Source organism: Tasmannia lanceolata, unplaced genomic scaffold, assembly GCF_043159265.1.
Source record: "Tasmannia lanceolata isolate RefF3 unplaced genomic scaffold, GAP_Taslan_0.1 ptg000002l, whole genome shotgun sequence".
In the NCBI taxonomy this organism is placed as follows: Eukaryota; Viridiplantae; Streptophyta; class Magnoliopsida; order Canellales; family Winteraceae; genus Tasmannia; species Tasmannia lanceolata.
The window spans coordinates 25,543,095-25,571,090 of NW_027518679.1; the positions used below are offsets into that span (position 1 = coordinate 25,543,095).

At 39.9% G+C, this 27,996-nt stretch overlaps 2 protein-coding genes across 4 annotated transcripts in view; one reads left to right on the forward strand and one right to left on the reverse strand.

Moving 5' to 3' along the window:
- LOC143883150 (T-complex protein 1 subunit eta) overlaps positions 1–10,023 on the forward strand; it is a 36,753-nt gene extending 26,730 nt beyond the window's left edge. For both annotated transcript variants that reach the window (XM_077386506.1, XM_077386511.1), the window contains one exon: positions 9,599–10,023. In XM_077386506.1, coding sequence (XP_077242621.1) covers positions 9,599–9,697 — 99 coding nt within the window. In that variant the 3' untranslated portion in view covers positions 9,698–10,023. The remainder of the gene's footprint in view (positions 1–9,598) is intronic.
- A 5,596-nt stretch (positions 10,024–15,619) lies between these two features.
- On the reverse strand, positions 15,620–27,996 carry PPH (pheophytinase). 2 transcript variants are annotated; one of them, XM_077354600.1, is made up of 6 exons: positions 27,828–27,996; positions 25,982–26,730; positions 20,477–20,703; positions 19,925–20,116; positions 19,558–19,714; positions 15,620–16,042 (listed from the first exon to the last, which is right to left on the reverse strand). In XM_077354600.1, the coding sequence occupies exons 2-6, from the start codon at positions 26,699–26,701 to the stop codon at positions 15,800–15,802; spliced, it is 1,539 nt and encodes a 512-aa protein (XP_077210715.1). In that variant the 5' UTR covers positions 26,702–26,730; positions 27,828–27,996; the 3' UTR covers positions 15,620–15,799. The 2 variants fall into 2 exon arrangements, with proteins under 2 accessions (XP_077210715.1, XP_077210778.1); XM_077354663.1 differs by lacking the exon at positions 27,828–27,996 and adding an exon at positions 27,636–27,752.

Consider the following 27,996-nt stretch of genomic DNA (forward strand, 5'->3'; position numbering starts at 1 on the left):
CAATATCTTGTAGTAGGCCGCCTATCAGCCGGAGATCATGCCCAGTCTGCATCAGTGTATCCTTCAATTCTCTGGTGCCCATGCCTCTGAAATAACAACCCTTTACCTGGCGAACTCTTCAGATGTCTCAATATCTGAAGTACAACAGCCCAGTGTGAAGTGCGAGGTGAGCTCATATGCTGGCTAACAGCTCTAACTGCAAAGGTAATATCTGGACGTGTAACAGTAAGATAAATGAGCTTACCAACTAAGCGTCTGTATCGCCCTGGATCTTCTAACAGGACTCCCTCGTCAGGGAGTAATTTCATATTCTGGTCCATAGGAGTTGAGGGAGGCTTGACTCCTAAACAACTTGTCTCATCTAGAAGATCCAGAACATACTTCCTCTGTGAGAGGTAGATACCCCTAGTCGAATAGCCAACCTCAATGCTCAGGAAATACCGAAGACGACCCAAATCCTTAGTAGAGAACTCTGTCTGAAGGAAGGATTTGAGCCTCTGAATGCCACCTGTATCGCTACCAGTGATAATGATATCATCGACATATACTATCAACAGAACACAACCAGCCTGTGACTGAAAACTGAAGACGGAGTGATCAACTGCGCACTGCTTCATGCCAAAGCGAATAAGTGTAGCACTGAACTTCCCAAACCAGGCTCTCGGAGATTGTTTGAGACCATAAATGGATTTCCTCAAACGGCAAACAAGAGAAGATCTGCCCCCCTGAGCAACATATCCAGGAGGTTGTTCCATATAGACCTCTTCCTCCAAATCACCATGAAGAAAGGCATTCTTTACATTCAACTGATGAAGGTGCCAGCCATGATTCACAGCAAGGGATAGCAGGACACGGACAGAAGGAATTTTCGCAACTGGTGAAAAAGTCTCGCCATAATCAATCCCATATGTCTACGTGTACCCTTTGGCAACAAGTCGAGCCTTAAGGCGCTCAACTGTGCCATCAGGAAGGTGCTTGACTGCATAAACCCAGCGACAACCAACCGGGTGAGCACCATATCGTAGAGGGACCAAATCCCATGTCTGATTGGCCTGAAGGGCCTGCATCTCAAGATCCAATGCCGCCCGCCAGCCTTGATGATCAAGAGCCTCCTGTAGAGTCTTAGGTAGAGAAATAGAGGACAAAGACGAAACAAAACTACGAAATACAGGGGTGAGAAAGTCATAAGACACAAAAGAGGAAATGGGATGAGCAGTACTGCGAGACCGAGTGCGAGAGGCAATGGGAGAGTCAGAATGTACCTCAGAAGTGGGGATCTCCGGCTGAGATGATGATGGCTCGGGCGGGGCTGAATGAGCAGCAGATTTGGCCCGATGCTGATACTGCTTCAATGGTGGAGGTAGAGGGGCTGCACAAGGCGCTGACGTCGGTATAACGGTAGAATCAACTGTAGGGGAGGAACTGGACACCGGAGGTGTAGAAACAGGGATGAGATCAGGAAGAACCGGAAGAGGAAGAACAAGAGTATGCGAGGAATCCTCTTGAAGTGTAGAGGGGGAGGGATCCAACGAGATGGACGGATTAAAAAATGACTGAGTCTCAAATAATGTAACATCCGTCGAGACAAAGGATCGTCGCAGGCGAGGGCTGTAGCAACGATAACCCTTTTGGGTCCGAGGGTAACCTAGAAAGATGCACCGTTCGGCTCGAGGATCCAACTTATCTAATCTTGACCTAAGAACGTGGACAAAACAGAGACAACAAAAAACTCGAGGTGTAAGAGGGAAAGGGTCAGAGGTAGGACGGAGAATCGAGAACGGAGAGGTGCCACCAAGGACCGAAGAGGGAAGCCTATTCGCCAGGTAGCATGCTGTGAGTACAACATCAGCCCAATAGGTCTTAGGGACCTGCATCTGAAAGAGTAGTGTCCGGGCCCCATCTAATAAGGAGCGAAGCTTCCTCTCAGCCACTCCATTCTGCTGAGAGGTATGAGCACATGAGGACTGATGAAGAATGCCCCGCGAAGAGAGGAATTCTTGAAAACCATTTGAGTAAGAGAAATATTCCTTTGCATTGTCGGTGCGAAGACATTGGATAACACATGAGAATTGATTACTAACTTCAGCATAGAAATCACGAAACACAGAAAAAACTTCAGAATGATTTTTTATTAAATAAGTCCATGTCATACGTGAATAGTCATCAATAAAGACCACAAAATAGCGAAATCCAAATAAAGAGGTAGTCCTCGCAGGACCCCATACATCAGAATGAACAAGAGCAAAAGGGTGTGAAGCCCGACCAACAGTCCTAGAGGGAAATGGCACACAATGATGCTTCCCAAGTTCACAGGCCTCACACTGAAATGACCTAACAGATGAAGAAGGAACGAAGGGAATCCTGCGTAAACGCTCCATAGACGGGTGATCTAGACGATAGTGCCACTGGTATGCATCGACCGAGCCATGTAGAATCGGATGGGACGGAGTGCAGTCGAGACGATAAAAGCCATCCACCTCATGACCCGAGCCAATCGTCCTCTCAGTCGAAAGATCCTGAAAAATACAATATGAAGGAAAAAATGAGATAGAACAATGAAGATGCTTTGTTAATTGACTAACAGAAAGTAAACTGAAATGTGACTTGGGGACACAGAGCACAGATGATAATGTAATGCCTGGTGAAGGGGAACAACTGCCAACACCAGTGATAGGAGAGGTACTCCCATCAGCAAGAGTAATAGAACGTGAAACAACATGATGAAAATCATGTAAGGATGACTGGCTACCTGTCATGTGATGAGATGCTCCCGAATCAAGAATCCAGGAGCTAGAACTAGAGAGGAACGAAGTAGGAGAACTACCTGGCTGAACAAGACTAGCAGTAGGAGGGCGGCTAGCAGACCTGAAACGCTGTAGCTCATCATAGTCGGCACGAGAGACGACCATCTGATCGGTCGGAGTAGCCAGTGGTGTCTGTGAGGGGTTGTCAATAGGAGCAGGCGAATCTGGAAGGGCAAGATGTGCAGTACGGCCCTGACGAGGATCTGGAGTGTGACGCAACTCAGGATGGAGATCAAAGCATGTCTCGTGATAGTGACCCTCACGCCTACAATGAGTACAATAGGGCTGAGCTCGACCTCCACGGCCATCCTCTCGGCCGCCGCCACGTCCGCCTCGGCTAGTATCGCGACCACGACCGCGACCAAAAGTGCCTCCTCCTCGGGAAGGGCGGTCAGCGGCTCCATAAGCAGTAGTAGTCGAGACATCCACGGTAATAGGAACAGTAATGCCAAGTGCACACTGCTGAGCTCGTAAAAATGCCTCCTGAAGAGTGGGTACAGTACCAGACCCAATGATGTGCTGTCGAAGATGAGTGAACTCTGGTCCAAGACCCTCAAGGAAATGAACAACACGGAGCTGATCTCGCTGTCTGGCTGCCGTGGTAAGATCAGTGATGAGAGGCATAAGAGCATCCAGCTGCTGGCAATAGGAGACAAACTGTCTGTAGTAATCATGGACTGCAGAATCACCGCGCCTGTGACCCATCCAGCGCGAATAAGTGACGCAGAGACGGGCTACATTCCCCTCACCAGAATATAGTGCCGCAGTGTGCTCCCATACATTTTTGGCAGTAGGGAGATCCATCATGGTGCTAGCATTGGCAGGGGTCATACTCTGCCATAGAAGTGTACGAACAAGGGCATCATCTACATCCCAATCATCAAAGGTATGGTCAGTCTCAGGAGGGGGATCACGACGAATAATAGAAATCTTTCGTCGGGCCTTCAGATATGTCTCCACAACAATCTTCCAAGTCAAATAGTTGGATCCATCAAGACGGGAAGTGGTAATCGGTGGGAATGACGCATTCACCGAAGATAAAGACGACGACGCAGCCTGACGCGGCTGGGAACTAGTAGCCATAGCTGGAGTATGAATAGTAGGGTCCTCAATACGAGGGGTATCTTCCATAAGAGACCGGGAAGAAGATTGAAGATGACCAACAACGAGCAAGTAGAGACAAGGATGAAGACTATAAGCAAGCTAATAGACCGCGGCTTCGTGAGGACAACATATGCATAAGGGAGGCATGAGATAGCCTCACGACAGAAAGACAAAGTCGAGACAACTCCGAGCCACAAACATCGCAATAATGTAAGTACAAATCCAGAACAACACCATGAAGATAGTGATCAAGCCGAACAAGAAAATCTAGGGCATAGCTATGACCCAAAAGAGGAAGAAGAGATTATGATGGATCAGATTAGGGTAAGAAAGAGTGGGGAAAAGAGGGTATTGTAGCAGGAACGGTAGCGATGTACTGTAGCGATTCACTGTAGCAGTAATGTAGCGATTTACTGTAGCAGTACTGTAGCGGGTATTGTAGCAAAGAATGGAGGGGTTATGGTTAGGGTTAGGTATGGAGAAGATGGAGGTGGAGGTTAAGGTTAGGGTTAGGGAAAAAAGAAGGAAAGAGAAGAAAAAAACAGAAAAAAAAATGGCCCTAGGCATCTATGCCCTAGAGCTCTGATACCATGTTGAGAGAAGTAGAGAAAAGAGAGAAAGTAAAGAGTGAGAGAAAAGATTGAGTTCGGGTTCTCCTCCTCACTCATGTAATATAAATAATAAAGAGTGAAGTACAAAGACAAGTATGCCCTTGGGCATTACAATAAAGACCTAAAGACATGTTAACATGCACGAAGTGAATGACATCCTAGGCCTGTTCTGCCCTGTTTGTTGTAGTCTCTTGCTCCATCAAGAGTGCAATAGCCTCCTTGAATCGCTGTTGCATCTCCTGTAATGCAAATTGCAATCTTGCATTTTTGTGCATTAAAGCTATTTCCATGTCAATTTTCATTTGTCTCTCCTGTTTTATTTGCCATGTAAGTTCCTTCACTTGATTTTCCAAGTCAATTTTGGCAATTTGCAGATTTCATTGGCCGCCGTCCGAAGTGTCCATAGTCTCCTCCTAGCGGTTGCTCCTCTCCATGCTCGTTGAATAGTTATTGCCTTATTGATCAATAAATAATCCATGTGGGCCAATTACAAGTGAAAATGATTTTTGTTAACAATTGTTGCAATCATAATTCGTCTTAATTCTGCATGATCCGTGAAAAGATTAGACAACTATGACTCTGTAATGAGGTCGATCATCTGCGGTATGCCTCACATATGAGGTGATTCATTTGGGAGTTTCTTTGGGCTACATCTAAGAAGTCGGGCAGTAGCTCTTGGACTTCCTGGGGTACTTCTTGAGGTTCTAGAGCTTTTGGCTTTCCTTGAGCATGGCTCTTAAAGAACCTCAGCCGGTATAGGTTTTAAAAGGATCCGTTTCCTATTATGCATTAATTGATTGCTGTTAGCTCTCCCACTATGATATACACCCTGATCATATATCCAAGGACGTCCTAAAAGTATGTGTTACATAAGTGATATTATACACATAAGTGATATTAAGTCATGTTGAGTTACCAGGAGGGTGGTGTTGTCTACCCATGCAATTTTGTATGTAGTTGCAAACTTGCAATCAATGAATGATAGATTTAGATTTTAGAAACTACTGTCATATTGCTACCTCTGTTGATGATAAGCTTGCAAAATTTATCCTTACTCTACTAGAGTGTAGATTTAGAAACTACAGTCATGTTAGTACCTCCGTGGATGATACAATTCTCAACTCAACTAAGCCTTTGTCCCAAACTAGTTGGGGTCGGCTAATGAATCCCTTTAGAAAATTTTCATGAAGAAGGTGAAAGGATCTACCCGGCTCAAATTGACTAAGTCTAATCCTGACACTAGCTGGGTTCGTCTACATTGATCATTTTCTTCCATTCTATCCTATCCAAGGTCATGTTCTCTGTTATGTTCCTAGCCCTCAAGTCTTTCCTCACTGTTTCTACCCAAGTTGTCTTCGGTCTGCCCCTACCTCTTTTTACTCCATCAACTTGGCACGAGTCACTTCTTCTCACTGGAGCATCCAAAGGCATACGTTGGATATATGCCCAAACCATCTTAGGTGGTGCTCTCTCATCTCCTCAATTGGTGCCACTCCCACCTTTTTTTTTAAAAAGTGACAATTTCATTGATATTATAAAGGCAATGGGGACCAGGAGTCCCATCTTGCGTTACAAAATATCAATAAGCCTGGATCGGCATGCCTAGAACCAGTATGGGTAATGCTAACAGAACAAATTTGCAACCATTACACATTTTCCTTATCATACCACTTCCGTGATACCTATCTATTCAAAATTCAACGTCATTATCCCATCACTCACACCACTCCCCCAAATCAAATCTGCATGACCAAGGCCCTAAGATTCATCATGTCACTCCTATGATTGCGATGCAGAAGCCTCACCAAAAAACATTAGGCGAACGACCATGGTCACTCAAGCCATAGCTGGCGGCACCTTCTATCCCAAAAACTCAAGAACCTCTTTACACAAGACCCCGGAAGGACAGACTGGGTGGAAGATTTCTTTAATTCCAGAATTAGGCCTACCACCTCAGAGACAAACACATCCTCGTCCAGACTCAAGATTGAGAGGTCCTCATCCGATGGGCTTTGCACTTCTAAAGCTTTCTTTCTAGTAATCAACTCCGATACTTTCTGGATTCCCTTCTTCTTGCCCTCCTCCCAGCGAAGGCGCCTTGAGGTCCGCTCCTCCTCCAATAAGTTGATAAAGAGGGGGTGTTTATCCAGAGGAGAATGTGATCCTTCGATAGTCCATTTACCAGTCAACCAAAAGAGAGCTTCCGGCGACTTGGAAGCCTCTTCTTTTAAAAGTTCCCACTGTTGATTTAAAACATCCCTGGCAACTTCCTTTGGAGTTGGCGAGTGATTGGATGCAAGATCCTCATCGTATACCATTCTTTCCAGAACTCTGAGGGAGGTCTCCATCTCAAGTAAATCCACTGGCATCCTTCTCTTTTTGCCAATGGCAGAGGGAGAAGAAGATATCGAGTCGCTCGAACTCTCCATATGAATTCCAGATCCCGAACCCACAAGAAAAGATTGCAAATCAACAACGTATCGCCTCCAACTGGATACGAAAGGGAGTCCCTTCATCATGAAAGAGCATTGAATGCACCAAAGTGGCGCTTCCAAGTTCTCCATTAATTCATTCGTCAGCCCCGATGCTAATGAGGGGTTGCAAGTTCCAATCACGGCCAAACCCAAAAAGGTAAGAAGACTTTCCAACTTCCCATATCCTGAAGTAAATCTATGATACCCGGTCTATTTATTCTTTCGAACCTATCATTAACTTGGGATCTTTTCTTGACAGACACGAAAATGAAACACCAATAGTCCAAGTGTCCGGAAGAAAGACCATCAAAATGTCTTGCTCTTATGCTGAGAGTGCCACGTGTGAAGGCTCACCCTTTTCCAAGTACGGAACATGATTTCCAGAGACGTGATTCAGCCTAGATAGAGGAAGATTGCCACGCAAGATATCAGCCCGAGATAGGCCATTGCCCTGATCTGGTAACCCAGGGTTGAAACTCAGATGTCTTTTCAGCTCAGCGAATTTCCAAAACTAACCCTTGAGAATTTGAAATTTGAATCCTATTGAGGGGGATTCAGAAAGTCAGCTGATCGCCTGGCCTGAGGCTCTAGGGAACGCACCAGCGACCTGTTTCTCGTTAGGGCCATCCACGAAGAGTCTCTCAGACCACTTCCAAGCACCGAAAGAGAGCCTCTGAGATCCTGAATGGAGACTCCAACTAAGTAACAGTGGTTGGAAATCCATACTTTCACCAAGGGAGGAAATTTCCAGCGAGGAGCAAAAATTTTGGCGGACACAAAGCACATACATTGACTGTGAACTCTTTCCATTTGAACTTCCATCACCTGCCCAAAAAGGTTTTCCAAGGCTTCAACCGTCGAGGGAGCCCACACGTGTAATGGAATACCATAAAAATTGACCCACAGTAGCTCAGAGCCTTGAATGTAATCTGGGGACCAATGGGACAGAGATGATAAGGAAACCCCCCAGTTTCCAATTCCCAGATCCAGAATCCTATAGGCCATTTCTTCGGACTCAAACACAAAAAGGACCTCGTCAGTGGAAAGCAAGCACGGGCAATCGAGGGAGGGAGAGTTCCAAGATTTTTTGGCCCACTCCCGTAGATCCTGAGGAGATCCAGAATAGTCCTTCCTTTTACCCACTAGACATGCCTTTAAGGATTCCGATCTTGTTTCAACCTCCTTACCAGAAATAGAGATCGACAAAGAATCATCCTCCACATTAGAAGACGAAATTACCCCGAGTCAGGCTAAGGATCAGATTCCAGAATTAACGGGCCTCCAGCCCCTAATGTGGTGGGAGGTAGAAAAGAAGGCTTTTGTTTACGAGCGAGGTGGCAACACCGACATTTACTTCGTCGTTTAAAATTAGAATAATCGCATGACGAGCAAGACCAATCCCCCTGTCTCCGCCACCGATCAAGCTTTCTATTTCCGTCTTGAGTCACAGCCACCGGGCGGTAAACTGAAGATGATGTCTTCTTTCTCTGAAAACACCATGGACATCTAGTCCTCCATTTGAAGTTGTAATAAGCACAGGAAGGGCAGAACCAATCCCCTTGCCTCTGATTTTTTGGTTTCCACCTCGTCTTGAGTCACAGGAAGGACTTCCATTCATTATTACTGTCATGCAATTTATACTACTCCCACCTTTTTACGGATGTCTTCATTTTTAATTCGATCTAACTTTGTGTGGCCGCACATTCATCTAAGCATTCGCATCTCGGCTACACTCATCTTATGCACATGCTGCTTCTTGGTGGCTGCACTATCTCCGTGGATGATAAGCTTGCAAAATTTATCTCCACCCTCTACTAGAGTGTGAAAAATAGCAATTCGAAACTAATCTCTCAAATTTTTACCAGTAGCAAAATCGTGAGCCATGTTCACAATTATGCACGATCTCATGTGTTGCCCAAACTCATTTCTAAATCAAGGATTGCTATTGTTCTGAATATGTGAACTTATAGAAAAGTCACGATTTTGGATGTTCCCATCTTAAACAATGTGTTTTGGTGGGCAGGCTGGACTGAACCCACAATCTTGTGATTGCAAAGAAGTTTAACTCGTGATTGACTTGAAATATGAGTTATTTATGGTTGCACATTTACAACTTTTGGTCCTTGATGGTATGTCGTGTACCTTGAAATAGATCCATGCACTCGATCATGTGTTGAATCAGTATGGGTACGATTGTTGGAATTTGACACGGAACGATTCGTAGCTTCGCCAAAATATTTTAATCAATTTTCAGTTTTTTTTTACATTATAATGTGGCTATAACAAGTAATATATTGAAAATTTCAATAGGTTGAGTGGATATAATGTTTAATTTCTATTTATGTAACTTATTATTAGGATGAATAGAACTCAAAACATGGGGTAATTGTAAAGCTGTAGTATTATTTTGGAAAAAAAATCAGATGAAAGCGATCTAGAAGTGTCTCGGAGAATCTTGAAGTATTGGAATCCAACACATTTCTGACACGGGTGGTTCACCCATTTAGAAGAATCCATGTATTATAATCCAGATTTGATTAATCCATAATTAATTTATGGTTGCTTATCGACAATGACCAAATTTATGGCTTTTGTGGATATGCAGTCGGAGAGTGCTCAAGGTGAGGCGGCTGCGAGTGCAATGGGTCGTGGGCGGGGTGGGGCAGGCTTTCCTGGGCGGGGCCGAGGCATGCGAAGGCGATGATCTTCGCGGGTTTGTTTCAAAAACGATACCCAGTTCATTGCAGACAAGATTTTGAATTGAGAAAACTGTTTTGGTTTATTAGCAGTTTTGATTACGCGTGGGTTGGTTTTTCTTTGGTTTGGTTTATTCTAGTTGTAAGCTTTGTATGTGCTACTTGCAAATATATTAAATGTAGTTTTGAAGAGGGATTTGAACCAGTAATGGAGAAAGCTTGGGGTGTATTTGAGCTGAATTTCTTATTGTAGCTTTTCATTTTCTTGTCTACATGACTAACCTTGTATCCATGCAGTAGATGAAAAGCAATTGAAGTTTTGCTGTTTTCTGACTATCCATTTTGCAGAGAGAAATCAGAGGCCACCTTCAGTAAGGTGGGAGAATTGAGAGCATGCTCAATAAGGTTTGATTGTTATTACAGTATGGGCCCCATCTTCGGTTGATCCATGCCGTCCATTTGTTATGTGAACTGCAATGGCTAGAAAATCAGGTCAATCTGACTATCCTAATAACCAATAATTAGATGTTTTTTAGTCGTGTTTATCTATACACTGTTAATACATTTAATTGGATCTTAGGATTGATGGATGGTCTGGATCAGCCATAGGTGGATCCAACTGTATTATGAGCTAATCCTTTCTTCATTTATAACCCATGCTTATGATAGGATGATCTTAACCCTTTGATTTATGGGCCTTAGAATAAAGGGTCCTGATTGATCTGAACTTTCCATTTGATAGACCTTGCACTGCATCATATGGCCCAAAAATCACACCGATCATCCAATTCTAAGATCTTATAATCCCTATTGTATTAACTTTTTTATGGATCTCAATCGGATGGTTAGGATCATCCCATCATAACAATTTCTAGGCAGTGAACCATCTAAGGTGAGGCCTACCACATGAATGGTTTAGATCATTCATGGTCGGCCTCATGCTAGGAAATTGCAAGATAATGAGATGGTAACTATTTTTACGGTGAGGTCTCCCTTGTTTTTAACTTTTGATATTGGCACAGACGACTTTGATTTATTGTTTAGAGCATCATGGAAATTGTAGCAACCTTTAAGAGTGAAGTGCCGTCATTGAAACAAGGGAGTGCTGATATCAACTCCTTGTGGGTATCAACTCATTGACTTCTACATATGATACAAAATTGGGGTGCAAGTTTGGCCCTGAGGTTGAACAGGGTCTAGGCTGGATTTTCCAACCCTGAGGGCGGGCCAGGGTTCATTTTTTTGGCCCTGACTCAGGGTCGGGTCGGGTCGGGTTCAAGGTTAATGCCTCGGGTCACCCTAACCCGGCCCGACCCTAAGTTTTCTATTATAGAATTGAATCATCTGTGCATGTTTCTTTTGCTAATGTTTTCTATTATCTTGGATTGATGTTTCTTTAGATTATTATTGTTAATTGTCTCTGTTGCCCTTCATATTGTTGAATTCATATTGTCTTATTTTGTTCCCCTTCTCTGTTTATTGATCATTTTGTTCTATATGATATGAGTTGCTTTATTTTTGGCGCTCTTAACATGTATTTTCACTAGGGTCAATCAGGGCCAGCCCGACCCGGCCCTGCCCAATCAGGGCCGCACTGAGCACTGTAGGGCGGGCAATGGGTTGAGGTTTTTCAGCCCTGACTCAGGGTCAGGGCCGAGATAATGGGATCTAGGGTTGGGCTAGGGTTTTGAAAAACCCGACCCAACCCAACCCTGTTGCAGGCCTAATACAAATTGTATTCCTCTCTCTCTTTCCCTTTTCCCTTCTTAGAAGTTAGAAGAGAATATTTCATTAAGTCCATGCCTGGAAACCATGAATTAAAATTCATGATAAATTACTTTCTCCAACTGGTGAGAGAGTGGAGGGTGCGTGGGAGAAGGATAGCCTTGAGAAGGCACAAATGAGTAGTGGGTGAGAAGTAGCTAAAGAAACAAGGAAAAAGTCATATTTTGGGTGGAATTTTTTCCCCTCATTTTTAGGCTTTTCTCAACCTCTCCTTACTCAGTCCCTAAATCTTTCAGGAAATTTTTACCTTATTTATCATTTTTTTCTTTCTTTGAATAGTCTGAACTAATTTTTATTTAAGAAAAAGACATTACCAAATTGTACAAAAAACCTTTTTTCTGGAAAAATAAATTCATGGTTGCCAAACACAGGTCATGCTTTTGAGAGGTTAAATAGAATATTTCATTAAGATGAACGACTGGGCAATTTCTTATTGATGTATTCATCGAGGTGTCTGTTCTCTCATGCAAAAGTGAGCCTAGAATCCTTCGTTGATGGGCCAATGCCTAAATAGGTCGTGCCCCAAAAATCATTTTCATAGGTTGATCCTTGCCCTCTGATCTGAATGTTAGAGGGTTGATCCCTCTATAGAACGGAGGGTTAGGATCAACCTATGGAAATAATTTTTGGGACACAACCTATTTAGGCTGTGGCCCATCTAATGGACGGTTTGAATCATCCTATGGTGTGGGCCATACCGTACTTTTAATAAAGTGAGGAGTGTGATCATCAAAATACAGTAGTGCTGATAACATTTCCATTAAAATATTAAATTATTACCAACATCAATATGGAGAGACATTCACCCCCCTTTAAACGTGATTTGGCGTAAAAAAGCGTTAAAGTTGCCCACTGTTCACGTTATAAGGGGGCGAATGCGTACTGCAGAGGGGGGTGAAAATATGAATAAATAATTCATAATCTCATGGCAGAACAACTTACACACTGTATTGATATCACCCCTTATTCACATTAATTCATAAACTTTTCTCCAATTCTACACCCTCAATCTATAAAATCCGTCAATCTTCATATTCCCATCAAACTTTACAATTCCTCAAGCAATTAACATATTGGCTCTGTTTGGTTGCAAAAAGTAGGGAAGACGGCTGAGCATTTCTAGGAATATGAAATACCAAATGTTGTTTGATTGTCATTTTTTAACTCAAATTCCATTGGACTTCTAGACATGGAAGAGACATAATTATTAGCTTTTGGCTTAGGGGGCGCCTATGTGGTGGGATTGTCCCCTCTCCTACTTTTCCAATGCCAAACCTTGTTTTTGGTAAATTTTAGAGGGGAGAAGAGTAGAATATGAAATGCCATGTGTAATCATTACTTTTTTCTCTCTTCTCTCTCTTCTACTATTTATTTTGTAAATGACACCCCTCCATTCTCCCACATGCTTCGACATCTAACCAAACACACTACCAAAATTTCCCAAAATTCCCTCTAATCTTCTCAGACAAGTCTACACATATCCCACCCTTGTCACCTCCTTGTTGACTACTACTTCCACTAAAATCTCATACAGAGCCCGCGAAAACCAACATCCACAAAAGAACACACATCAACCATCTATTTTATCTAATACCACCATCTCTAAAACCCCAAGAACAACTCAATCACACACAACAAACTCTCACTCCCTCTTATCATCTCTCGTAATAGTCAAAATATCTGACATTCACTAACAAGATTCAACTGTCACAACATTACCAACATTTATGACTTTTCATACACAACTTCCTAGTGACCTACCTTTCATCTGCATCTTCTGTTGCAAATCCATTTATATTCCCTTAATTTTCTTTTTACCCATTACAAATGTATCCACAAACTCATAGGCGGTAATCCTTATTTTCCAGTGTAACATTCATAATGTCTTTTTTATCAATCAATTTTGACCTACAATTCATATTAACTATACTTGGCATAATTCATGTCATGTCATGTCATGCATGGTTTAAAATTTCGACGGAAATCTGAAATTTCGGATACTGGTGGGGACCGAAACCGAAAATTTCCGAAATTCAATTTTTCGCCATTTACCAAATTTCGGTCCGAAATTTCGGTTTAAAGACATTATTTATTAAAAAAAAAAAGTGTTAAATTACAAAATTTCGGACCGAAATTTTGATTTTTGGTGGGGTCCGAAACGGTACCGAAACCGAAAGTTTAAATCATGATGTCGTGTCATGTAAGCTAGCTTGATATTTTTACATTACATATGGTCTTGGTATGACTATAAACTAACATGTCCCCTTCAATTACGATCTAATATGTTCTTAAATCTACACTCATAGTCCGTGGTGATTCTAAACTTTTGAAACAGTTTATTCCTCAATATGGTTTGATACGACCTTCATAATTTGTTACGACCTTAATTGTCATATCACCTCAAAATCTAAATGTCATCTAAGTCTTTTATTTACTTTTTCTCAAGAGCATGTTTTTTTGAATGGTAAAAATATCATTAATGAAAAACAGAGAAAATAAAGTACAAAGCTGGCCCAAGGAGGGAAATACAGGAATGATAAGATACTTATGGATAAAGACCTAAGGGGGAAGGAAATCAAAAGGCTCCAACTCTTGCCTTCCCACCCCATCTCTAGCTAGTTTGTCCGCATCGGCATTTGCAGATCGTTTGACATTATGAAAAGTCACATCCACACATCTAATACTCAACTCAACTCAACTCAACTCAACTCAACCAAGCCTTTGTCCCAAACTAGTTGGGGACATCCACACCTCTAATCTGGTCCCTGAATCCGTCAATCCAAGCAGCGAATCTCCAAGGGAAAGTCTTGCTTCGCTTGAGCCACCCTATGACGTTAAGCGAATCCCCTCCACTACCACCTTAGCCAGATTGGTAGATTCGACATATCTGATACCTTATAGAGCCGCCCTAATCCCCGCCTCGTTAGAATCCGCCACGCCTATAGGACCCGAAAAAGCCCATTTTGTTGCGCCTTGCTCATCGACCTCCAATCCCTGAAGGGCCTTGAACTATCAGATGTATACTCATTTTGCTTGATATAATAGTAAGCTTATTTTGGGCTTAAGTTCTTACTCAATGGGATTATTAATTTCTTTATTTGAAAGGCAATCTCTGCCCGCCGTGTAATTCTCTCATGGTGTATTCTATGTTGTTTTTGTTTAGTAAAATCTGATTAACATTTCCAAAAAAAAAAAAAAAATTTATGGCAACTTTACATTTATAAGGTTTCAAATAACATTGGGGCCAACCAAGTTTTCCCAATATATATAGTATAGACTCAAGAGAACTATGCTCTTTCATGATCTTTTGTCCCCTATTGTTATTTTAGGAAATGACTTGTAGTATAAGCACCTAAGCTTAAATTATATCTCCGATCAACTTTGTCACAGTTAGATGCTCCAATGGAAAATAAGATCCACTTGATCAAGACAAGAAGAGATTGTTGGCTACAGAAAAAGTTGTCGTTGAAGAACTCAACTAATTATTGGGTGACATGGTTAGATACGCTCCAAGTATCCTTTTGGAGTCTAAAAAGAATATGGAGGTTTAAGTAATTTGTCCAGAAAGTATCTGCATTATTACTAGAAAGAATAGAATATATACATACATGCATAAAGAGGGAGCTGATGCCTGTATCTGTCAAGGTAACCATGTTTACATATAATAATGTAAGAGGAAAGTGTTTCTAAGCACGTGCTTAGATAAGCTTATCTAAGCACATGCTCAAAAACACATGTGGCCCACATTTTTTGGGGGATCCAAAGCATTCATTTGGAAGGCCCTTCCATGGATAGGGTGTGTACCAAAAATCAGCCCTATAGGATCATCCTAACCCTGCTATTTGTGGAGGGGAAAATGGGCAAAAACATGGACACACAGTGTCTGTCCATTTTCCACTCCAACTTTGATTGGGTTAGGATGATCCTATAAGGCTGGTTCTTGGTACACAACCTATCCATGGAAGGGCCTTCCAAATGAATGCTTTGGATCTCCCAAAAAATGTGGGCCACATGTGTTTTTGAGCACGTGCTTAGATAAGTTTATCTGAGCACGTGCTTAGATAAGTTTATCTAAGCACGTGCTTAGAAACACTTTTCTCATAATGTAAAATATATTTCAGAGATGATTATTTAGTCCCAATTCATGGAAAACTGATTCTGATAAATTTTATTAAGAATATCAGTATATTTTACATTCCAAACAATCAACGATGAGATCATATTACATGGATTGACCTAAGAATTTATAATACATTTATGGATCAAAATATATGATACACAGTGAGTATTTACATTACGCTGAGAGGGAGAAGGATCATGCCATGTCAGCGGGATTTAATACCCAAATCCGTAATGCGAGACTTAATATAAGAGCCTAATCGGTTCCAAACAGAGGAGTTGGATCCAAAGAAGCGTACCCGTACTGATTTTCGTAATCCTTCTTTGAAAAATTCCAAGTCCCTGGATATGTCATAATGAACAGATTCAGGATCATCTAGAAGAGGTAGTGAAGCAGAACCTTGGGAGTCCAGGTGCCTGATCCACCCACGCAATAAATAGTCAACAACCTGTTGAACAAAGAGAGAATCAGATGCAACGCAATTGCCCTGCAATACTAAACTTTAAGAGAAAACCTGAAAAATGGAAAATGTTTGGTATTCCATGGGAGCATAAATATCTACGTTATTTTAAAAAATATCGCGATATTTTTCAATGCGATATTTTCAATTTTTTGACAAAATGATAAAATCCCAATTTTTTCAGAGATTCTGATAAATCATCGAGATGTCTTCATAGTTTATTTTTTACTGTGAGAATAGCACAAAAATATAGTGATAAATTCAGGATATTATTTGTTTTTTTTTAATGATAGGATATTATTTGTTGTTCTAATTTTATTCTTAAATTACTAGGGAATTAAGCTAATGAGTCACACCATGAAGCTTTGGGAGAGGATAATTGAGCACAGACTAAGGTGTCAGAGAATCAGTTTGGCTTCATGCCCGGACGATCGACTATGGAAGCTGTCTTCTTGATTAGGCGGTTAATGGAGAGATTTAGAGAAAATAAAAAGGAACTTCATATGGTTTTCATTGATTTGGAGAAAGTGTATGATAGGGTTCCCAGGAGTGTTATGTGGTAAGTCCTTGAAAGGAAAAAAGTGCCTACTAAATATGTTGATGTGATTAAGGATATGTACGATAGAGCAGTAACTAGTGTCAGAACCATGGATGGCATGTCTAGTGAGTTTCCAATTACAATAGGATTCCACCAAGGATCAGCTCTAAGCCCTTATCTTTTTACGCTAGTTATGGATGAGCTTACAGAGGGTATCCAGGATGAGGTGCCGTGGTATATGTTATTTGCAGATAACATAGTATTAATTGACAAAACCAAAGCAGGGGTAAATGCTAAATTAGAGTTATGGAGAACTACTTTGGAATCGAAAGGTTTTAGACTAAGTAGGACTAAGACAGAATATATGGAATGCAACTTTAGTAATGTAAGGAGGCAGGACGAGGATGTAGTAAATATGACTGGATAGGAGGTACCTAAGAGGGATATGTTTCGCTAGCTTGGTTCAATTCTACATAAGGAATGAGATATTGAAGAGGATGTTAACCATAGAATAAGAGCAGGTTGGTTGAAGTGGAAGCTTGCCTCAGGAGTTCTGTGCGATCATAAAATCGCTACCAAGTTGAAGGGAAAGTTTTATAAGACAGCTGTGAGACCAGCCATGCTGTACGGCTTAGAATGTTGGGCCACCAAGAAGCAGCATGGGCATAAGATGAGTGTAGCAGAGATGCGAATGCTTAGATGGATGTGCGGCAACACAAGGCTAGATAGAATTAAAAATGAAGACATTCGTAAAAAGGTAGGGGTGACTCCAATTGAGGAGAAGATGAGAGAGCACCGCTTAAGATGATTTGGACATATCCAACATAGGCCTTTAGATGCTCCAGTGAGAAGAGGCGACTCGTGCCAAATTGATGGAGTAAAAAGAGGTAGGGGCAGACCGAAAACAACTTGGGTAGAAACATTGAGGAAAGACTTGATAGCCAGGAAAATAACAAAGAACATGACCTTGGATAGGATAAAATGGAAGAAAATGATCCACGTAGAAGAACCAACCTAGAACCAGGATTAGAGCCGGGTAGATTCCTTTTACCTTCTTCATGAATTTTTTCTAAAGGATTCATTTAGCTGACCCCTACTAGTTTGGGACAAAGGCTTTGTTGAGTTGAGTTGAGTTGAGTATTTTTTCTAGATTTTTCCCAATATAAACCCAAACAAAAAAAAAAAAAGTTTCGGGATACACCCTTCCCAAAAAATTCCCAGGACAAATATTTGTGACTAAGCATGGGAAGACATCAACTGCCCATTCCATTGGTAAGTGATGGGACACCCTGCAAATTGATATGTAATCCACCTTTCTATTGGATAGGTCCCAGTGATTGGACCACTAGGAATGTGTGGTTGTCCATTTCCTGACCTCCCACAGAGAACTGAAGCAGTCCTCTATTTAAAATACCATAAAACTAAGCAAAATTTGAACTAATGGAAAGTGCGCAAATAAAAAATAAAAAAAACAAGCACAAAAGCAAGCTACTAACTACAGTGTCCTATACTCTAGAATATGAAGCTTATATGTGAAAAGCATATTCCATATAGAATGTATTGTAGGACAAGTTTCAGCACACAGACCTAAATTTAAAAAGGTAATCAGAATAATGGTTAAGAATTCTCATCAGTTTCCAAGAAAAATCATGAACACCATACATTTTACTACAAACTGGACTGGATGTTTATGCTATGACCACCGTACATTTTACCACCAAAGTATATGGGCAATTTCATTACGATAGGATTTATATAACATGCTAGACATTAACAACAAATCTAAAAGTGAATCTTTACTCTTTTATGGTTCTATGAAAAATTCTCTAACTTTATACTGGGGTTCCATATAATTTTCTATAAAGTAGTAAGTTCTATGCTGCTAGTTATTGTGAATTCGTGACAAGTTAATGTGCAAAGTTATTTTTGTCGGTGTTGAAATATCGAGGACAAGATTTTCCTGAAGCTTCCTTACTGTGATCATTGTTTTAAATTTCAGCCGAAATATTTTGGTTTCGGTTTTAACCGAATAGAAATTTTGTTTTCACCCCTATTCACAAAATTTCCACTGAAATTTAATTTAAAGATTTTCACAGAAATTACTGAAATTTCCACCGAAATTTTATACATTTCAGTGGAAATTAAAAAAAAACTGAATTTTTTATCAAGGTTTTACATTATTTCGGTCGAAACCAACACCGAAACCGAAATTCGGTTTCGATGGGTGGCAGAAACCGACACTGAAACCGACATTTAAATCCATAACTTTGATTTCAAGGAAAAGAAGCAATCCTGTAACAATTACTTTACAGTGCATATCATACAACTAAAATGTTTCTGACTGCACAAGAATAATAAATCCTGAAAAAGGAAAAATAAAACCACACTTGACAGCAGCGCAAGAATTATTGCAGTAGGATAATGGCTAGGAGGATTTGAAAGGCATTATGGCATTAAGATTTCCAAGGTTTAGCCAAGGCTTAGCTCAGGACCCCACTACTCGTCGTATTTGGTTTGGTATTGCTACCGCACATGATTTCGAGAGTCATGATGATATTACTGAAGAACGTCATATTTTCTTAAGTTGAAGTAAATCAACTTTATTTCATAGTTTTATTTCATAGTAAATAAAAAAAAGAGGAGTAATCAGCTGTGAATAAAACACTACTATTTCATTTATTAGTAGTCACTAGCCCTAGAAATTTTTTTTCATTCAAATCAAATTTAAAAAACGCAAAATAATACTATATACATATGAAATAATTTGGGACCCTGCAGATCCATTCTTTTTCCTATTCAAAGATCAGCCCTTTGTCTCTGTGTTTTCACGTCGAGAATTCTTTGCAGATGAAGAGATGTCAAAGGGGCTTATTACTTCCCAAACAAATCCTCCTACATCTATATATAAACGCTGGTTCATCAAGGATACAGAATGAGAAAATGTAAATAAAAAATCAGTGCTTACCTCAGGCACCTCATCATGGGGGCAATGACCAGCGGGGCTGATTTCATAGTACGGAGCTTCTGGCACCTGCTGTTTCACCTTAAGTCCCCAAATAGGCTTTACCCAAGGGTCTTCTTTCCCGTACATGAGACAGATCGGTATATTGTTCATATGGCACCTACATATGACCATTTTAACAAACATGAATAAATTTAGAAGTTAAACTGCAATAAGTTTGTTTTCCAGTTCAATAAAAAACAATAGCATAAGAGAGTTGCATTTTCTCTACATAGAACAAGAAGCTTTTTTTTTTTGAAATGGATAGAACAAGAAGCCTCAAGGATGTAAATGTGAATAAATGATGTTTCAGTCTGAATTCTTGTAATACCTAGACAAAGCTTCCTGAAAGGATAACTGTCCCTTAGGGGCAAACATAATAGAGGCAAATGATGCAGCTGCCGCAGGGTGTTGTGTTGTTTCAAGAATACGACAGAAGACTTTATCAATTTTCGTCGAATGGTCAGCATAAACTTGCTTAAGCACCTCCCGTATGCTTGTAGGATCACTTATCTTTTGCCATCTAAATCACAAAAAAGACACTCAGCTTCCGAATTGGGCAAGCAACTCAAACAACTGCCATTCTAGAAGGAATAATTTAATCATCTATTGCCTTCTGAATTTAAGGTGGAATCTCCCCAATGGTTCATTTAGCAGAAATAAAAAATAAAGAGAAATGCTATTTCCACTAAATTGAGTAATTTAGTCACGGGAGAATATTCAACCACTATAACCAAACCTTGTAGCAGTTTGGGTGTGGAAATACAGTTCCTGTAAGTAAATTGTATGTTGATTTAACTTAGAACATAGGAAGCACTGAATAAAGAATAGCAAGGAGAAAAACAAGGAGGGTGCATTTGGGCCACAGGCATTAAAGACCTACATTATTTCTGTCAACGTTCTCACACTAGCAGGCAAAGGAAATGTTCCAGCCCATGGGAAAATTTTGGCAAGTCTTGGAGATCTTGTAGGATTAGGAAGAAATCCCCAAAATGGTGTTGCATTGAGCAGCGTAACACCTTTCACTAGCTGAGGGCTGCATGCTCCAAAGTACAGTGACACAAATCCTCCTAGCGAGTTTCCAACCACATAAACTGGTTCACCAATAACCTGTAGGAAGATATAACCAACTTAAGTCTTTTTGTTTCAACATATTAGAATTGAGTGCATGTGTTTGTTTACAAAAAAGAAAATTGCGTGATGATATGTTCACAAACCCAAGCAATACTTGAAAGAAATAAAGTCTTCTTCTATAATTTCCTTTTATCACAAGATGCCTTATTAAGCAGAGAAAATGCAAAACTAATGAGTTTATCTTATAGCCGCCGTGATCTTATTATGGCCTGTTGGGTGTTTGCACACGAGGTAGCGTCACAAGACTTCACATGTATTTCCCACCCCCATTTGAAATTAGAATAAGAACGGCTCCAAGTCGCTCTTAGGCCATTTGCAAAGCAACAACAGAGAAGAAGATGAATGGGAATCTAAAGACTACCCAATTTGCATATTGTGTTAAATTCCTCACAAGCATGAAGAGGCTCCATACAGGATTCAACTACAATATTATGCTCAATGAGAATTGTTGAATAATCAAGGGCATTTTTGTCTTTTCAATATGTCGTTTATGCCTTTCTCTTTTATACCCTTAGTTGGATAAATGAGGGCATTTTTATGAATATTTTTTGCATTAACTTAATCCTAAAAAATATGAACTGGGAGAAGGAAATAATTACGATTCTTCCCCAAAAATTCTCCTTTTTCATTCTTTGATTATAACATAGTATCAGAGCAAGGTTTTTGAAACCCTATTAAGGTTAGAGTTAGATCCTTCGTCATCAGTGCTTGGACAATATATCCCAATACAATATAGAGAAGCAAGTCCAAATATTGTTCTTGATGGTGTCAAAAAACTACTTGTGACAACAGCACTCATACAGCTCAAGTCAGTATCTGTATGGCCAAACACTCTTGGGTCAGCAAGACAAACAGCTGTTTGAGTGAGATCTTGCCGCTTTGAAGGCGTTTGGTGGGGAGGGGGTCCTTTTGATTGCTCCATGTCATAGTTTTGGTATTTTTAGATTTACATGGGTAATGATCATAATATTGGACGTTATTTGATTGTTTGCAAATATTCAAGTTCTGTATCTGGTGATTATGCTGTTCTGGATGACATTTAGGCCCTGTTCGTTTAAGATTATGTCAACCGATTGCGAGTAACAAACCGATTATTGGACTCAAAATTGCATTTAAATTTGAGTCCAATAATCGGGACGGTCCAATAATCGGTTTCGCCCTCAAAACCGGTTTTCATAATCTTAAAAGAGCAGGGCCTTAGGGTGATTATGAGGCCATAGATGAGTTATTGAAGCAAATGATGAAAATGGCTATTCGGTGCCTGGTTGATGGTCGTGGTATCATTTTGAAGTATACTGCTCAGTCTTAATTGTTGAGAGGATTGGTTAATGGATCATAATGGATAGTAGTATCAAAGAAGAACATAAAATTACACCAAATAATGGAACCAAGAAGAAGATCAAGTAAAAGAGGAAGAGAAATAATGTACACCCTAATAGTCTCAATAGAATAGAAAACAATAGCAAAGAGAAGTCTCTTTTTTATCGCTTTGTTTCTCTTATGTATAAAACCCTATGCTCATCCAGATTTTGGGGTCCACAGCTTAGAAGCAGGAACCTTCCCACGGGGTGCCACTCCCACCTTGGACCCTCGATTCGGCGCTCCTTAGGAAGGAGCTTCCGGGGAGCGTGACCCCAAAGAGACGGGCATTGCTTCCATTATGCTCCAAGCCTGCTTCTATTACTCCATAAGTCTCACCATCACCAACTTCCTTACATCAAACTCTTCCAACTCTTCAAAGTACTTTATTGGAGCAAGCACAAAGGCTTGTGCATCTTCAGAAGGCACGAGGAACAAGTGCACGTAAATAAAGATGGTTAGGAATTACTACTTTTTGATGTACTTAAATTTTGAAAGATACTTATTAAGAAACTATTACATTTTTCTTACTTTTTGATGTACTTGAATTTTGAAAGATATATAAATAAAATATTACATACACGCTCCCATGGCGCTCCCAAACTTAGACTCTTCTAGAACTCTCACGATCACCAACTTCCTTGCATCAAACTCCTCAAACTCTTCAAAGTACTTCATTGGAGCAAGCACAAAGGCTTGTGCATCTTCAGAAGGCATGAGGAACGAGTGCACGTAAATGAAGATGGTTAGGAATTACTGCTTTTTGATGTACTTAAATTTTGAAAGATACTAATTTAGAAACTATTACCTTTTTATTACTTTTTGATGTACTTGAATTTTGAAAGATATATAAATAAAATATTACACACACGCTCCCATGGCGCTCCCAAACTTAGACTCTTCTAGAACCCCGGCTTCCCCGCTTCCCCACCCCCGCTTCCGCCTCCGCCCCCCACCTGCTTTGTGCTTCTAAGGTCCACAGTAATGATATGAAGTTAGACCAGATTTTGGGACCGCAAACAAATCAGCCCCTTGTTCCTTCTTGCCTTGCTTTATTCTTCTTCTTTGATTTCTTTGATGCATATGATATTACATTTGCATCACTTCATCAAAGTGGCACTCCATTTATTGACTCTATGTAATTGAATATGAGAGTGACACCCTCAGTTGGTTTGGAATATTCAGGCCTGTGCATAATCTCATTCTGCTTTTTATGAAGTTAAATGATACTTTGGAGAAAAGGAAAAAATGAGATTATGTTAATGGGAAAATCCTATGACCATCATGTGTTAATTTTAAAAAATATGATAGATTAGAGAACCAATAAGCAATTGGCTATACATAGGTTATAAACTCCATTGAACCAGTACAACAACCCTGATATTTTGATTGATGACAACGGAAATGCAAACCATCTTACCCTTTTGTATCCAGGGGGAAATGTTGCAAATATAATTTCATTTGGAAAAACATGTCAAGAATCTGCAGTGAGAAGATCTAGTATAGCTGAGTATAACAATAAGCCAAAATTTCTGTATGAAGAAACTTCATATTGACACCTGTTTCATATTGTACTAGCGCTCGTATGGATGCATAGTGGTGCCCACAAGACGAGTGCTAAATATGCATATCAATATCACTTATTTCAGCTGTTCATTATGTTAAGACTGAGTTTAAGGTCATTAAAATCAATATTTTTGGCATGGAAGCAGGTCGTACATGTTACATTAACTGTGCCTTTCTTACTAATCGATATTCTTGGTGTGAAAGGAGGTCAAAGAAGTTAAGGGCATGGAGTTGACGGGGCGCAAATGAAAAATTTAGGGATACAAAGAAAAGGTGTTTGGACATCATTGGGAAACTTCCCAATTTCAGAAGAAATGTAATCAGCAGCAAGCATGCACACGAATAGCCGAAGGATCCTCATATTTTCAGATAAATGGTTCTACATCTGAGTGAATGATTTTTAAGTTCTAGAGGTTAGTACTAAAAATTCATAAAAAGACCAATAAATTGGAGATTTCTATTCCAGTGTTGGTCCTTCACTCCTGCCTAAGACTTCATTGTTTGTAGTAATTTTGACTTTCATGCTATGACTTTGCAGAACGCTTCTTTGTTTTGGATAATTGATATAGGTGTGAATGGTCATTCGACAGGTAAATCTCATCTTCTATCTTCCATGCTATGCTACCACTTACGTCCAACTGGATAACCAAGTGGCAGCAATGTGATGGTTCCATTTGTCATCCATGTGGTTTGACTTGGTCTCGGGTTGTTGCATGGGAATTTGGCTAGTAGTGTCAGTGATGAGGATCGTCCGCTACTCTAGGTGGGTCGCACCTGTGAGGCCCAATAAGTGGCATAGTTCCTCAATAGGAATTTTAGAGATATTATTTTTATGTTATTTAGTTTTAGGGATTTTATTTCCATGTTATTTAGTTGTAGGGATTCTATTTCCATATTATTTAGATTTACGGATTTTATTTCCATGATATTTCAATTGCCTACATAAATGAGAGCCTCATGGATTGGACAATAGTTTTTTGGGAGTGATAAATCGACCCCCATATATCTTAAATCGACCCCCTATGTGTCTATCTCTCTCTAACCCAGAGGAGAGAGAAAGACACATAGAGGTCGATTTAAGATATTTGATGGTAGATTTATCACTGCCCTAGTTTTTGGAATAATATTGATTACAGAATTTCTCCCCTCAATTTTCTCTTCCTCTTCCTTCTTCCTTTTTTTTTTTGAATGGTAAGAATTTCATTAAAAGGCCCGAGATGGTCAATAGATACAACGATGGAAAATACAATGATTGAAGATACACACTTCCCCAACCCTCAAGGCGGAAGAAAATCATATTTCTCTAGAGAAACCAAGAGAACTTCTCTTTTTGCTAGCTTGTCTGCTACTCCATTCGCCGATCTTCTTATATGGCGAAAAGAGATCCTAGAGGATCCAAGAATGTCTTTAATCTCATTGGAATAGTCCGCGAAACGCCAAGGGAAAATGTGAGACCCGGACAACCACCGAATAACATTAATGGAGTCACCTTCCAACACAACACGAGAAAAATCTTACCCCTCCAATCTTCCTCTTCTTTCTTCTTATCCATCTTTCACTTTCTTTCCCTCTTCTTCTCCTTTTCTTCTTCTTCTATTCTTATTCCCTCTTTCTTCTATTTCTCTTCACCTGGGCTGCATAGCCTTGTTATCACAATACAGGTTCATAGGAAGTGGAGAGTCTCAACTAAGACAGAAGTCATTGAAGCCACATTAGTTCACAAACACCATGAACCATGAATCTGTATTATGCTTCTGCACTAGAAAACTATATGATATATTGATAGTAAAATATAATAATAACATCCAAACCAGGCCTGACCCTTATAAGCTTCAAATAGAAATTCACTCATGAAAGCTTTTAAATGTATTACCCTATATGAGTCTAATAAGTAAAATTTGCATGTGTTAGTAAAATGCAATTGATAGATGGAAATGAAGGCAGTAATGGTCTCACAGTACAACTATTTGGAAGCGAATCACTATGGAGATCCAATTCAGATTGAAGATTTGGTCAGTCAGAAAATTAAAATCAAATTTCTTAATTGAAAGACAAGAAACAGAAACCATGGGTTCCCAATAAACTAATTATGGCTCTTGAAAACATTGGAAGTCGAGGTGGAGCAAGGTCCATATCAGGAGCTAATCTTATGACTGTCCTATTCAGTATACTTGAAACTGAGCAATCAACAAAAAAAGAAGGGAGCAAGTAATAGTAAAACATTCAAGTATTTAAACATTTTAGACATGCCCTTGTCAAACAAGAAAAGGCCAAACACTGCAACAGATGCAAAATTCGACTAAGAGAAGTTCAAAGATTACCAAAGTACCTGTTCTATGAAATCGCACACCTGGTCTCGCCATAGATCCATCGAGTAAACTAGCTCATTTGCCCACGGCCGGGCTTCTTCTCCGAAACCCCATAATGAATCCTTCTCTTCTGAATCATATTCTTCTTTAGCCAAAGGAGCAGGATCTTCAGATGGCAATGACATGCCTTGCCCTAGAAAATCCAAAGCCCATACTCTATATTCGCGACCCAGATCTTTCAACTGCTTCTCGTAGTGAAATGATCCTACGCCGAAACCAGGAAGAAAGAGCAATGCTGGGGAATTAACATTTTCAGAACCTGATTTTTCATAATGGACAGAGTATTTTGGCTTCCATTCCCAGAAACAACTAGTGACCTTGGAACTCTGATTGCCTTCAGATTCATCAGGAAGACTAGGAATTAAAACTTTTGTCGTGGAATCCTCCCTCTTTGAAACATTTCTTAGATCCTCATTTCCGTCAACTACATAGTAGTTGAATATATTGGAATTTATACCCTTATTAAAGCCTTCAAGTGCGCCTAATAACCTAGAACCTCCCTGCCGGTCACAAACTCTCAATGATCTCCGTACGGATTTTTTCCTAGCCCATGCTCCTCGACTTTTTCTATCAACAAATAGCTTTGATGTGCTCAAATTCAGGCTTTTGTCCACGAATTTCAAGTTTAAACTACCAAGATGATAGCATGGAGAACAAGAGCAAAAGGATAGCAGGTCCATCTCTTGAAAACGTCCTTCAATGATATTGGCTGCAATAACATTCCACAGAAAATCAAACTTAAAAGGAGAAAAGCAAGTCTCAATGAATGTTAAGCATAAATGATTAAATAACACCAACTCTAACAACTTAAGCTTTTGGAGTAATTGGATGTTTCACATGGTATCGGAGCTATTGCCTCACAGAGGTCCTGGGAACCCAACAACTCTTTAATACGAAAAATACACGTGTATAAATGATTAAACACCATATTAATCTCCATAGATTATATGTATTAAAGTCTAACGAAACAAGATATCAAGAGCGATGCCACCAACGGAGAAGGTTATTTGATAATTTTTTTTAAGTATGAATGATTAAATAACACCAACTCTAACAGCATAAGTTTTCGGAGTAATTGGTTGTTACAGATGGTATCAGAGCTATTGCCTCACGGCAAGTCCGGGGTTCAAAACCCAACAACTCCTTGATATTAAAAATCCACATGCATGGCCAACCCAAAAAAAGAGGGGCCACACAAAAGGGGGAGTGCTGAAGTATAAAAGATTAAATACACCAACTTTAACAGCTTAAGCTTTCAGAGTAATTGGTTGTTTCACACTGATAATTAATGAAGCAGATGAAAAACTAATTCAGTGGGAGAAAGACATAATAATCAAAATCAATAGCTTTCTCACTAAAATAAACTTCATTTAATGGAATAACACTAAATTCCCTAAAAATTCTATAGATCAGCCAACTTTGAACTGATCGAAAATTAATTTACAAGGAAAGTAGAATAAAACCATATACAAAACCTATATAAGAGCAAAATCAATGTAATTCACTTCAAATAGATAAATTGATCTCTTTCTAAACCTAATTTAATTGAGAATCCGAAAAATTAGGAAAATTTTCAGCAGAGAGAGAGAGAGAGAGAGATAATAACGTAATTACTGGGAATAGATGAACAGATCCCTTCATAAACCCTAAGTAAATGAAAGAATTCGACAAACAGATCTGTTGAAGGTAGATGAAGATCTAATTTAATGAAAGAAATAGTAATATGAATCTAGTTTTATGCAGATATAGAATTGCTAAAAATCTGGATCCTAGGGTTTTTAAGCAGACCGAAGAGTAAGAAAATACCTCTGGTTTACAGGTTGATTTTGGAAAGTTGGAATTCTTCGGAATAGAATTTCAAAGTCGAAATAGAGAGAGAGAGAGAGAGAGAGAGAGAGAGAGATGATTTCACACTCCAAGTATCTTGGTTGTTTGAAAGCTTCTCCTTCATTCCAGAGATATTTGAAAGTGGGAA

Excerpts from the sequence above, each read along its gene's own strand:
- PPH (XM_077354600.1), bottom strand. The coding sequence starts at position 26,701 with ATGGACCTGCTATCCTTTTGCTCTTGTTCTCCATGCTATCATCTTGGT. Across the intron at positions 20,704-25,981 it reads TGTGCGATTTCATAGAACAG|GTTATTGGTGAACCAGTTTA; the intron begins GTACTTTGGTAA and ends ATCTTCCTACAG. Across the intron at positions 16,043-19,557 it reads CCCATGATGAGGTGCCTGAG|GTTGTTGACTATTTATTGCG; the intron begins GTAAGCACTGAT and ends TTTGTTCAACAG.